Raw genomic sequence first — 12,784 nt, forward strand, 5'->3', positions numbered from 1 at the left:
GAGAAAAGACGGGAAATCAAGGCCGAGACGACAAACAGTGGAAGGGCGAGGAAGGGAAGGGAGTGGCAGTAAGAACAAGCGTAAAGAAGAGAAGAAAAAAGGAAGAAGAGAGAGGGAGAGGGAGATATTAAGAAACATAAAACATAAAGAAGATGAAAGGAAGGGATGTGCAACGAAGCAGTATCGACATATGAAGAAGGAGAGAGGACCCCCCCTCTCCCTCACCCTCCCCGGCCCTTCTGCCCGCCCGCGCCGCGCAGGTTCTCTCGCTCCGACGCTTGTCCCAACTGCAAGAGCAGCGTCTGTCTCGAGGCCGACGGCGGGGACGACGGCGAGGGCGACGCCGCCCTCGCTGCAGGCGTGGGCTTGCGGGGCGAGTGAGCTGCTCGCTCGCGGGCGTTTGGTCTCGTGGCGTGGAGCAGACCACGCGACATATGGGTGTATGGCTCCGGGTGGCGACGCGGCGGCGCCCGGCGGCGCGGGGACGGGGGTGTCGGGCTCGGGGGAGCGAGCGCGGGCCGCGGCTAGCCGCTGCACAGTGGGCTCGCGGTACGATGCTACCTGCCGTATAAGACGTGTGTATACTCTCCGGTGTATCTGCGAGAACACGTCTCGCCGTACAAAGACCTGCTCGCGTCTCTCAGACATCACAGTGCCACCGCAGCTCATTTAGAGGGTGCGCAGCGTCCTAATCTAAAATCTGAGGATTCAGGATTGAGGGCTTGCTTCAGTGAGGCCAAAGTGAGTTTATGGATGTGTGAGAACGGTACGGGACACGAGGAGGCACGCGGACCGTCTCGTCGGTGACTCTGCTGCACGCCGTTTCAGAATTTTTCTCAGCGTGAGCGAGACGTGGAAGAGTGCCACCGTCGGGTAGGACGGGTCGGCCCGGAGCATCGGAGTAGCCGTCGTGGTCGCGGCGAGCAGCGCCGGCCACTCCGGCGCCACGTCGGCAACGTGGGAGCATGTCCACCGCCACTTCGCGGTCGCAGCGCTGCCTGGGGTGTCGACGGGCCCCCGGGGGCGACGGGGGTGCTCTCCGGCCGCGGCGGCCGAAAACGGGGACCTCTATTACGGTCTATTAATGAAGTGATGCACTTGATGCAAAGGTGCCATTGTGCTCTACTACAAAAGTTGTGTAAGATGCCCAAGTCTCAGACACTCAATCCTTAGCGGAGCTGAGTTCTGACGGTGTGAACACGAGCAACCGGAGTGACGACCGGGACCGGGCCGTACGCCGGGAGTGCCCCGACTAGCAGTGACGGGCGCGGACGAGCGAATGAGAGGTCGCTATCTGTGGAAGATGTGTTGTTAGGGACTAGGACTGCCTATCTCTCACTGAAAGGGACCTCTCATTCGCTCGTCCGCACCCGTCACCGCTCACGGAGTGCTCCGCGTGCCGCACCGGCCGCCGCCGGCCGCCGGCCGCTCACGGCAACGGAACAGTCTTACTACTCCGCAACGTTGAGCTGGATCAAACTGAATAGTGCTCCTGAAAGCCCTCTCTCTGGGCTCTGCCACACAGTAGCAGCTCATGACGAGCAGCTGCTGTGACTGTATTTGTAGCCATTTTTAGGCTTCAACTGGTCCCAAAATAGTAGCAACACCTCATGAAAATCAGTCAAAAAAGCCCCAAAAAATCGGCGCCTGCGGCGGGCTACCTGGGACTGCGCCCCAGACCCCCTTGACTGGGGGGACCCCCCGCGAGAGCACCCCCGTCGCCCCCGGGGGCCCGTCGACACCCCAGGCAGCGCTGTTGTCGCCCAAAACGCCGCGATGTACCTTTTCGGGCAAACCATCGAGCTGCATGTCGATTTCGACTTGACGGCGGCATGGAGGCATCATGCCTCCATGCCGCCGTCAAGTTGGAGCCAGTCTGCGGCGACCACAGCGCTCAGAAAGGTACATTGCGAGCTTTTCAGAGTCAAGCGATTGCGCGAAATCCCACAGTGGTGGATTTTGGGGCGCTGCGCACCCCCTAGCTCATTCAGCCTGGCTGCGACCCAGTCGAGGCTCTCCGGCTGCAATCCCTCGTCACCGCCGCGCTCCCACTCGAAGCTCACCTCGTACAAGGCGCCGGGATGCACGGGCTCCCTGTCGGAATATTCCTCCTTTTCGGATACGAGCGAATCAGAGAGCTAGCAGCTACGAGTCGTCGAAAGCGGGAGGGCCGTTCGTGAGCTGTCGGTGACTCGCCTTTTAACGGCCCGTCCCTGCGTGGGGTTGTGCGCGAATGCGTTTCAACAGTAAGTACAAAGAACGTGACCGCCGCCTAGCTTACGTGACCGCCGCCTAGAGCTTACGATGGCATCGATGTTGGTGTGCGTCACCGCCGTCAGCCGTCACCGCTGCACACTGGGTCAGCCCCGCCCTCCACCATCCTCCCACCTCGTCCGCATCCCTTCGAGATCGAATCCCCCCCCCCCCCCCCCCAGCGTAAGAATATCGGGCGCACAGACAACCCCGCCACCTCACTGCCCCGGCGACCACACCTCGATCTTCTTTGGCAGCAGCTGGTTCGACAGGTCCTCTCCGTGGCCCAGGCGGCCGCTTTCGCCCAGGCCCCAAGCATAAACAGCGCCATCGACGGCGAGGGCGAGGCTGTGGTCGCCTCCAGCCGAGACAGCGACGGCGCGCCGCCCAGCGAAGGCCTCGATCTTCTTGGGCAGCTGCTGGTGCTGCTCGTCGCCGTGGCCCAACCGGCCAAAGATTCCACTGCCCCAGCTCCAGACGGCGCCGTCGGCGGTAATGGCAAGGCTGTGCAGACCTTCCGCCGACACAGCGACGACGCCCCGCCCAGCCAACGCCTCCACCTTCTTGGGCAGAGGCTTGCGCTGCTCGTCGCCGTGGCCCAACCGGCCAAAGGCTCCAGAGCCCCAGCTCCAGGCGGAGCCGTCGGCGGTGATGGCGAGGCTGTGCTCGAAGCCAGCCGACACAGCGACGACGCGCTGCCCAGTAAAGGCCTGGATCTTCTTCGGCAGCAGCTGGCGCTGCGTGTCGCCGTGGCCCAGCTTGCCAAAGCCTCCACCGCCCCAGCTCCAGACAGCTCCGTCGGCGGTGGTGGCGAGGCTGTGATCTTCCGCCGAGACAGCGACGACGCGCTGGCCAGCGAAAGCCTCGATTCTCTTCGGCAGCAGCTGGTCCTGCGTGTCGCCGTGGCCCAACTGGCCATCGCCTCCAAAGCCCCAGCTCCAGACGCTGCCATCGGCGGCGAGGGCGAGGCTGTGGCCAGCTCCAGCCGCTACAGCGGCGACGCGCAGTCCAGCAAAGGCCTCGATCTTCTTTGGCAGCAGCTGGTGGTTCTGCTGGTCGCCGTGGCCCAGCGTGCCAAAGCCTCCCCAGCCCCAGCTCCAGACGTCGCCATCGGCGGTGAGGGCGAGGCTGTGGCGACCTCCAACCGAGACGCTCACGGCGCGCTCGTCACCCAGCGTCGACGGGAGGCGGGTCGGTGTGTTGAGCCGCGTCACGCCCTCGCCGTGGCCGAGCAGCCCGGGGATTGGGTTGTAGTCCGGCGCCGAGCCGCACGACGAGAGCCGCCCCTCGCCGTCAATGAAGAGGCTGTAGTAGCAGCCTGCCGCCGCCGTCGCCGGCGGGTTGGACTCGCGAAGCAGCGCAGAATAGCACAGCCACCGCACGGCGCAGGTCTCGCCCTCGGGCTGCACTGGCAGCTCGAAGCCGCGCTCTTGCGCCCACAAGCGGATGCCCTCCACCGCAAGCGAGGCGTGAAAGAGATGGGAGACGGCCGCGACGCGAGCGATGTCGACGGGGCTGTCGCAGCGAGAGAGGACGCGCTCGAGGAGCTCCCTGGGGAGGTCGAGGAGGCGGGTCGGCGGCGGCGAGGCGGGCGAGCGAGCGGCGGCGGCAGTGGAGGCGAGGCGGCGCGAGGGGCGGCGCGGCGGGGTGGACATCGCGAAAAAAAGAAAAATTCTTGTGACAGCGGCGTGAGCAGTGCCGTGCAGTGCGTGTGCTATGTGGGGCAAGAATAGCGCCAACGTCACGGACACGACCGCCATATCGGTGCACGGCACGAACCCGCAGAACCTGGTCGGCGATCCCTGAGGGAGGGTGTAGATAGAGGATGTAGAGTGTAGAGCGCTGTAGAGCTGTAGAGCTGTAGAGCGCTCTGGAGCGCTGTAGAGCTGTAGAGCTCTACATCCGCCGCGGGACGAAGCGCCTCCGTTGTAGAGCGATGTAGAGCGCGATTTTGCTGTAGAGTTTGTTGTAGAGGCTCTACAGCCAAACCGCCGGGAAGGCAGTGACTCAAAGAGGTCGAGCCGCGCTAATGGGGGGTCTCCGAGCTTACTGGAGCTCTGATGGACAGCCCTGACTATCCCTGACACACAGAGAGTCACTCCGACGGCACACAACACCCTATAACTGCGTCATGACCAGCCTGCCATGTGTCGCCGGTGCCGCATTCGTCGCTGTGCTTCTTTAGCAGGCGGTGGACTGTCGGCTGCGAGGACGGTCGCATTTGCGCGAGGCGAGGAGAGAGCATTGTTGAGCGTTGCATGCGCCATGCCTCGCGCCAGCGCGTGCGGGAGCTCCTGGCTGAGCGTTGAGTCCAGGCAAGTTGCGCTGGCCACTCCTATCGCTACGCCGAGCCGAGCTGACGCGTCGAGGCGCCGGCCAGTCGCAGCCGTGAGGCATGCCACAGCAGCAGAGGCACCTGCCACCCATTGGGCGGGCAGACAGAAGGCCAGGGCAGCACTGGCAAGTGCAACGCGCCTCATGTCGGAGAGCGACCGTGCCTCGTTCGCCGCTTATGATGTAGAGTTTGTTGTAGAGATTTCACGTTGTAGAGCGCCTCTACATCGCTCTACAACGCAGGCAGTTCGTCACGCGGCGGATGTAGAGCTCTACAGCTCTACATCGCTCTACAGCGCTCTCCAGCGCTCTACATCTCTACAGCTCTACAGCGCTCTACACTCTACATCCTCTACACCCTCCCTCAGTCTACACTCTATCTACATCCTCTACACCCTCCCTCAGGGCGATCCATTCCCTCCACACCTCCGGGTATTCCTCCGTTCGGATGCATCGCATCGTCGCTTCCCAGTATGCTCGTTGCAGCCACTCTGGCGCACGCAGCAGTAGGTATGCGTTGAAGCCGTCCTTCCCCGTTCCCTTCTTGGCCTTGTACTTTGTGAGGGCTCGTTTGAAGTTCTCCCACGAGCATACTCTCCCCACCACGTTGGTCGTGTCGTCTCGTTCGTCTTCGTCCCTCCCCCTCTGTGCGCCATTGTTGTCGCCGCCGCTGCCATCGCTGTTCTGCGGCAGCAATTCTTTTATTAGCGTCGCCATGACCCTCGTCGCTACTGGGACGGCCCTGAGCGTCCGCTCTCCGTGTCTGGCCGCTGCCGCCCTCACTGCCGCGGGCTCCTCGTGCGTTATGTCCGGTCCTTGTTGTGGCGGGGGCGCCTTCTCTATGATTCTCGTTATCTTCGCCGTTCGTGCGGTTCTGCGTCCCCTCGCTCGGTTTAGTATCCGGAATACGTCTCGTATCAGTCCTTGCTTTGTGATTGTGTCGTCGTTATTAGTCGCTCCAGCTCATGTACCGCCGCTCTCCCACCGCTCTCTCCGTCGAGTCCATCTTCTCAAGTCGTTTGCTCATTTTTTGCAGATGGTGTCGGAGAAGTTTACATTACCTTACCTTCTAGTCGCTGTCGCGGTGTCGGCTCGGCACGAGAAATCCGCAACCAACAACAGGGGAGGTCTGGCTCGATCACTAAGCCGAGCTGACAAGGTCTAGTTTACAGGCTGATCAAAACAGCCGCCGTCGTCCGAGTCCGAATCCTTTGCGTCCGCCTCCGCCTGCGACGCGTCCGCCCGACTCTCCTCCTCCTCCTCCCGCTTCACCACCGCGGCGGGACGCGCGCGCGCGTACGCTAGCGCCGCCTCGACTGGCGTGCCAAAGTGACCAAGGTGCGTCCGCTTGGAGCCGACCTACGGGAAAGGTCCGGGAAAGGTCCAGGAGAAGCCTAGGGAGAGCAGGCGGCCCGCGGACACAACGACCTGGTACGACGCGACGAAGGGGAGCTTGCGGCTCTCTGACGAGACGGCCACGCCGCGGTAGCCCTATGGGACGTGCCAGGGACGTGTCGGGGACGTGTCGGGGACGTGTCGGGGACGTGGCAGGGACGTGTACCCCCTCCGCACGACTCGGGTGAGGGGCGGAGGCGGGGCTAGGGTGTGGGGCGGAGGCGCGGCTAGGGCCAGTGCTAGGGCGAGGCTGACGAGGCCAGTGAGGGGGGAGCGGGGGGTTTGGGGGGAGGGGGGGTTGCTGAGGCTGCTGCAGTGGCGCATCTGCCAGGGGGGTGGTGTGTGTGTGTCGTGGTGGTGGTGGGGGGGGGTGGGGGGGGGGTCGCACCGTCCGCGCCGTCGCGCTCAGCTGCAAAGTCACGCCCTCTGCCTCAGCGACGCGTGGGGCCTGAGGTACGGTCATGTGAAGCCATGTACACTTCTCCGCACACTCTTCTCCGCACAAGGTGGTGGGGCAAGGGCCAGGCTAGTCCCTCGCGGCTAGACGTCTAGAAGACAGGAGCCCGACGGCATTGAAAGATAGTGGGAGAAAACCTGCGTGCGTGCGTGCGTGCGTGCGTGCGTGCGTGCGTGCGTGCGTGCCTGTGAGTGTGTGTGTGTGTGTGTGTGTGTGTGTGTGTGTGTGTGTGTGTGTGTGTGTGTGTGTGTGTGTGTGTGTGTGTGTGTGTGTGTGTGTGTGTGTGTGTGTGTGTGTGTGTGTGTGTGTGTGTGTGTGTGTGTGTGTGTGTGTGTGTGTGTGTGTGTGTGTGTGCGTGCGTGTGTGTGTCTGTGTGTGTGTGTGTGTGCGCGCGCGTGTGTGTTGTGTTGTGTGTTGTGTTGTGTGTCGCGGGGCCTTGAGCAGAGACTCAACCGCCGCCCACGCGCCTACGACGAGCACCACCGGAGATCACCACCGGCGACCAGAGGGGGGAGTGGCGCACACAAAACTGCGCGCGCGCCGCCCGAGCAGTGTCGTGCTGTGCACAGCTTCCGCTTCCGTCGCGGAACGCCACCCGCCCCTCCGCCGCCGCCGCCATCCTCGCCCTCGCCGCCACCCTCGCCCTCGCCGCCGCCCTCGCCGCCGCCCTCGCCGCCTCCCTCGACCTCGCCGCCGCCGTCATCGCCGTCGTCGCCGCCGCCGTTGTCACGGCCGTCGTCATCGCCCTCGCCGCCGCCCTCGCCGCCGCCGCCGCCGCTCGCCGCGCCGCTAGGTCGCAGCTCCGTGTCCTGCCCCCCCTCCCCCTCTGTTGCGGCGCCGCGGCCCTCGGCGCGCGCGGCGGCGCCCGAGCTCTGCCCGCGAACGCTCTCTTCCCCACCACCCTGTCCGCGCATGGGCGTGGCCGCAGGGCCGAGCGCCGCGTCGACCTCGGGGCAGGAGTCGACCTCGCCGCCGCCGCCCGCAGCCCGCCTGCCGGGAAACAGCCGAGCTGCAGCCGACCTGCAGCCGAGGTTCAGCCGAGGTGCCGCCGAAACATAGCCGAGGCGCAGCCGAGCTGCAGCCGAGGTGCAGCCGAAACGTAGCCGAGGTCCAGCCAAAGTGCAGCCGAGGTGCAGCCGAGGTGCAGCCGAGGTGCAGCCGAGGTGCAGCCGAGATACGGCCGAGATACGGCCGACGGCAAGGCAGCTGCGCGCTAGCACCATCTCTCGACTCGAGGCTTCCCTCCGTCGCCTCTCTTCTTGAGGCATCTCTGCGGCGCCGTCTGGACAGCGGCGCGGCGAGGCAGCTCCGAGATGGCAGCCGAGCATGCCTGCCCCGCCGCAATCCGCAAGCGTTGCACAGCGGCTCCTCTGCTCCGTCCTCCCACCGCCACTTCGGCGTCTGCGTCGCGCCGCAAGCGACGCAGCGGCAGCGCCCCTCCTCCTCCCGCGCCGCGCGATCGTTGAAGACGCAACCGGCGCACGTTCCGCAATCCTCCAGCAGCAGGCAGCCCTCGCAGCTGCCGCAGCTCCACGGCCGCTGCCTCGTGCGCTTCTTCTTCCGCGACGGCGCCACCGACCCGTCGGCAAACACAGCACCCGCGTCCCCGCCTGTGGGCGCGCCTGTGGGGCAAGTTCCAAGAAGGCTCCGAGAAAGTTCCGACAAAGTTCCGACAAGGTTTGCGGCGGCCCCGTCGCCTTCGCTCCCGCCTTCGGCCGCCGCGGCGTCGCTTCGCGGTGTGTGCCCCTCCTACGTGCATTATACGCCAGCCTCGGGGCGGGAGGACGGTATCGTGCGGTGTGTTCAGAGCACCGCGTGAATAGGAGGGTTACGAGCACAGTGAGTACATCACTGCCTTCTGACTGCCGTCGCTAGCTCTCCCATCTCGACTGTCCGTGCGTGTGCGTCTTTGGCCCGCGGCTGCGTCTTTGCGTGAGCACAGCGGAGTGCGGCCGCATGCAGCTGAATACGTGTCCTCAGCATCTAGGGTGGGGTGGGGTGGGGGTCGAAGTAATGGACCCCAAATCCTCAGCTTCTAGGGTGCTTCCAGCTGGGGTGCTTCTAGGGTTCCTCTCCTTGGCCGCCTCGCGCGCGTACGCCACCGCCGCCTCCGCCGCAGTGGCGTACGAGCCTGTGGACATGTCTCGGACATGTCGAGGACGTGTCGCGGACGTGACCTCCGCCGCCGTGGCGTGGGTGCCGAGGTGGCGTATGCCCGACTGGGAGATGCCTATGGAAGAGAGGGGGAGATGTGGGGGAGATACGGGGGAGATATGGGGAGATGTGCCCGACTGGGAGATGCCTATGGAGCAGGCGGCGACACGAAGGTGGACGATGGCTAATAAAGAGGTGCCCCCCCCACCACTGGGGGAGATGCCCGCGAGCTGCAGCTGCGCAGAGAAGGGGCGGGGGCCGAGCTGCCGGCCCCTCGGCACATTGACCCGCACGCCCAAGTAGCCCGTCTCGGACCTGTTCACGGCCCGGCGTGTGAAGAGCGGGCCGGCTCGCGACAGCCGGCCCACAGCAGCGCCGTCTCGGACCGGCCGCTAAGGTGTAGCTTCAGCCCCTCCGCCTCCTCCACCACCGGGGTCTGCAGCAGCGCCCGCCGCGCCTCCGCCCTCGCCGCCGCCGCCTCCGCCTCCGCCTTCGCCGCCTCCGCCGCCGCCGCCGCCTCCGCCTCCTTCGCCTCCGCCTCCTCTCCCCCCTCCCTGTGGGCCGCCGCCTCCGTCGCCGCCCGCCCTCGGCGCGCCTGCTCGAGCTCTGGGTGAGGTGGGGAGGACAGAGTGCGGCGGGGGGCGCTCTTCTTCCGTTTCTGCGGGAGGTGGAGCTGTGGGAGGTAGAGCTGCGGGAGGTAGAGCTGTGGGAGGTGGAGCTGCGGGACAGAGTGCCTGCTCGAGCGCCCGCGCGTACGCCACCGCCGCCTCCATCTTGGTGGCAAACTGGCCGATGTGCTGGAAACCCCTCCGCTTCCCGCCCCCGCCCCCGCCCCCGCCGCCCCCGCCGCCCCCGCCGCCCCCGCCGCCCTTGGCGGCGACGTTGAGCTGCAGCTGCGCCTTGAAGGGGCGCGACACGCTGCCCGGCCTACGTGTACCATACCCTCCAGAGTCTCGAATCCAGTGCGGTGGCCGGGCCTACGTGGAGGAGACGCCAACCTCGGGGCGGGAGGACGGCATTGTGCGGTGTGTTCAGAGCACCGCGTGAATAGGAGGGAGGCGAACACAGTGAATGCAGCGGCACACTAGAGAGAGGCGTGTCGCCTAAGCATTGTGCTTCTAGGAGGCCGGGCTTGATGTCGACGCCGCGGTAGCCCGTCCGGGAGCGCGAGCTGAGGTGCAGCGCCACCTACGGGTGTGCGTGGGCGTGTCGTCGACGTGTCGTCGACGTGTCCGCGCGGCGACAAGCTCATCGTCACCTAACAGGGGCGGGGTGTGCGGACGCGTGTCCTGGACGCGTCCACGACGTGTCTGCACGAAAAGGCGAGCGGCGGCCACCCCGTCCGGCGACACAGCCACCGCTGGCGCCTGCAGCTCTCGGAGCACGGCCGGCGGCAGCCTCTCGAGCCTACACACACAGGTAGGGGACCGGCGTCCAGGGGACGGTCCAGGCAGAGGCCACTGCCAGCGGCGGGCGAGTCTCGGGCCTACACAGAGGGGACCCGGTGTCCAGGGTCCGGTCTAGCCAGAGGCCACTACCGGCGGCGGGCGTGTCTCGGGCCGGAGCAGCGACTGCAGCGACTTGCTCTGCCGCCCCGGGACGCTCGCCGACGTCTCTTCCGAGCCCTCGCCGGCAGCGCCCTCGCCGCGAGCGCCACCGCCGGCAGCGCCCTCGCCGCGAGCGCCCTCGCCGCCAGCGCCCTCGCCGCCAGCGCCCTCGCCGCCCTGCACCCCGCCCCCCCCCTCGGCGTCGGCGGCGGTGGTTTGGGCGGCGGCGGTGGTTTGGGCGGCGGCGGTGGTTTGGGCGGCCGTGGCGGAGTCGTCGATCAAAGCGGCGGGAGGAGCTTCTGGAGAAGCGAGAAGGGCGGCCGGATCGGCGGCGGGAACAGCGGCCGCAGCCGCCGCGAAGCATGTGGCGGGAGTCGAGGCTGCGGCAGCAGATGCGGCAGGCGAGGAGGTCGAGCGGTGTCCGCCGGAGGCTTCAAGTGTGCTGTGTGCCTGCGCGCTCGCCCACCGCTCGGCGTGTCGCAGCCACCGGGACAGCTTTGCGCTCACCTCGGCGAACGTGGTGCCAGACCCGGCCAGCACGGCTGAGTCGGTCTCAGAGAGTCGGGCAAGCGAATCGCGCACGAGGCTCAGAGCGACTCTGCCCTCGCCGTCGCGGTACGGAAAGAGGCGCTGCTCGCGCAGGAGGAAGCGCGACGCCGTGAGGGCGCCGACGTCGATGGTGGAGAGAGGGGCGTCACTGTAGCTCGCCGCCATTTTTGGCGGTTGTCTCCGGTTGTCTCCGCCTTGCCGCCAACACTCAATACCGGAGTGTTTTTTTGGACTACCTGAGTGTTTTTTTTTGTACCGATCGGCCGTGATTGCGAACCCTGCGCGGGAGGAGAGAGCGCGAACCCTCAATCTTCACTCCGAGCCTCGACGCTCAGAGCGAGAGGGCTCGGCGTCCCCCATGACCCCCTTCGTTCGGTAAGGGCGGGTCGAGGTCGGAGGTGTGTTCTCGAGGTTCTCGAGGTGGATATCCTTTGGCCGCGTTGGCGGTTGGGTAGCGAGCATTGTACAATACCAAACAATTTGTTTGTCAATGTGTGTCGGATCAAGAATACTCACTCACACACACGAGGGAGTGTGATCTCCCTCACCCTCAACGGGCGTCCAATCGTGCAGGGTTGTGGGTGTGGTCGGCGACTAGCCGGGGTCGTCCTCCCGATGGGGGACTAGCACTAGCCGTCTTCCACATAGATTGTCCCTCAGGTCCCTGGTGCTCGCCACCTCGCCTCATTCTTTTCGTACACCCCAGTATGGAATGGGACTATGGTCTATGCCAAAGCGCCGCTCGTTACATTTTTTGGCGGGGTTTGCACGCCTTTTTGCAACTAGTCTCCCGGCTCGTTGTGCGAGTATATGGGCCACGATGTCTCAAATATGAGGGGTTTTGACTCCTACCAGCTCCTGACGCTATCCCTGGCAGCTCTAATGGCCAGGATCGGTAGTGTTGTGATAGAGGGTGCCCATACTAGCGCAGGAGCTGCCACACTCGCCCGGACCGTCCCCTTCTGGGGCCGGTTCCGCAGCCCGCGAGAGCCGACCGCGGGGCTGTGCCGCGGGTGCCTACTGCCGAGTGCCACAAACACTGCGCCGTCCCGCCATCACCTACAGGCTGTCTTGTGTGATGGTTGGGATGTCCAAACGCCACCATCTTGGCTCTTGCGACCTCAAACCCGCGAGCTGTATGGGTGGTCCTGACGTCGACAGACGCCCGATGACCACGGTGAAGCTGAGCCGGAACGCGTCGACAAGTCTCGTCTGAGCCCGTGGCGGTCGCCGGCTGAGTCGCCGTACACGGGCCGGTACCTCAGGCGTCACCTCCGCAGCCTCAGGTCTCACACTCTATCACCTCCGCCGGGACGCCTTCGGTGTCACGCTCGGCGGCGTACTTTCTGCAGCTCCATCTCGAGTACGGCGTCGAGTATACTCACTCCTGTTGGATACACGCACTCCCTGGGACCCAGGGAGTGCGTGTATCCAGCAAGCGGTGCGTCCCGGCAGCGCGCGCAGGCTGCGGAGCTGCCACAAACTCGAGACACGCTTTTTGGGACATTTTCGACGCTTTTGGCCCATATACTCGCACAACATGCCTCCCGCGTTTCCACATATATCATAATATTCAATTAATATTACCGTAATTCCAACTCGTCGTGTGTTGTGTGCGAGCCCGAAACACCCGTCTACATCAAGACAGCTACGGGATAGGCCCGCGCCGTCGTCAGCGGCGCCACCGCCTCCCAAGTGTTCGCTGCCGGGTCGTACCGCTCCACCGAGCTGAAGTAGTCACCGTCGTAGCCGCCCACAGCGTACAGCTTGCCGTCGAGCACCGCCACGGCGAGCTTATACCGCGCCTCTGCCATCGGCGCCACCACTTCCCACACATCCAAGGCAGGGTCGTACCGCTCCACCAAGCTGAGGACGCCGTTGTTGAAGCCGCCGTGCCCGCCCACCGCATACAGCTTGCCGTCGAGCACCGCAACTGCGAGCTGGTCCCGAGCCGCCATCATCGGCGCCACCTCCTCCCACGCGTTCGCTGTCGGATCGTACCGCTCGACCGAGCTGAGCCAGCCGTCGCCGCCGTACCCGCCCACAGCATACAGCTTGCCATCGAGCACCGCCACGGCGTGTTCCTGCCGCGCTG

General features: G+C 65.4%; 2 protein-coding genes across 2 annotated transcripts; both read right to left on the minus strand.

The window, feature by feature from the left end:
• Positions 1–1,572: 1,572 nt before the first annotated feature.
• Positions 1,573–1,809, minus strand: EMIHUDRAFT_210503 (hypothetical protein; the record flags this gene model as incomplete). Its single annotated transcript, XM_005769259.1, has 2 exons — positions 1,573–1,583; positions 1,662–1,809. 2 exons carry the CDS (start codon positions 1,807–1,809, stop codon positions 1,573–1,575), a joined length of 159 nt encoding a protein of 52 aa, XP_005769316.1.
• Positions 1,810–5,748: 3,939 nt separating this feature from the next.
• Positions 5,749–10,854, minus strand: EMIHUDRAFT_102830 (hypothetical protein; the record flags this gene model as incomplete). Its single annotated transcript, XM_005769260.1, has 9 exons — positions 5,749–5,946; positions 6,371–6,430; positions 8,617–8,669; positions 8,802–8,908; positions 8,980–9,188; positions 9,355–9,570; positions 9,677–9,781; positions 9,931–10,000; positions 10,628–10,854. The coding sequence occupies 9 exons, from the start codon at positions 10,852–10,854 to the stop codon at positions 5,749–5,751; spliced, it is 1,245 nt and encodes a 414-aa protein (XP_005769317.1).
• Between the last annotated feature and the right edge of the window lie 1,930 nt (positions 10,855–12,784).

This window comes from Emiliania huxleyi, assembly GCF_000372725.1.
Source record: "Emiliania huxleyi CCMP1516 unplaced genomic scaffold EMIHUscaffold_43, whole genome shotgun sequence".
NCBI lineage: Eukaryota > Haptophyta > Isochrysidales > Noelaerhabdaceae > Emiliania > Emiliania huxleyi.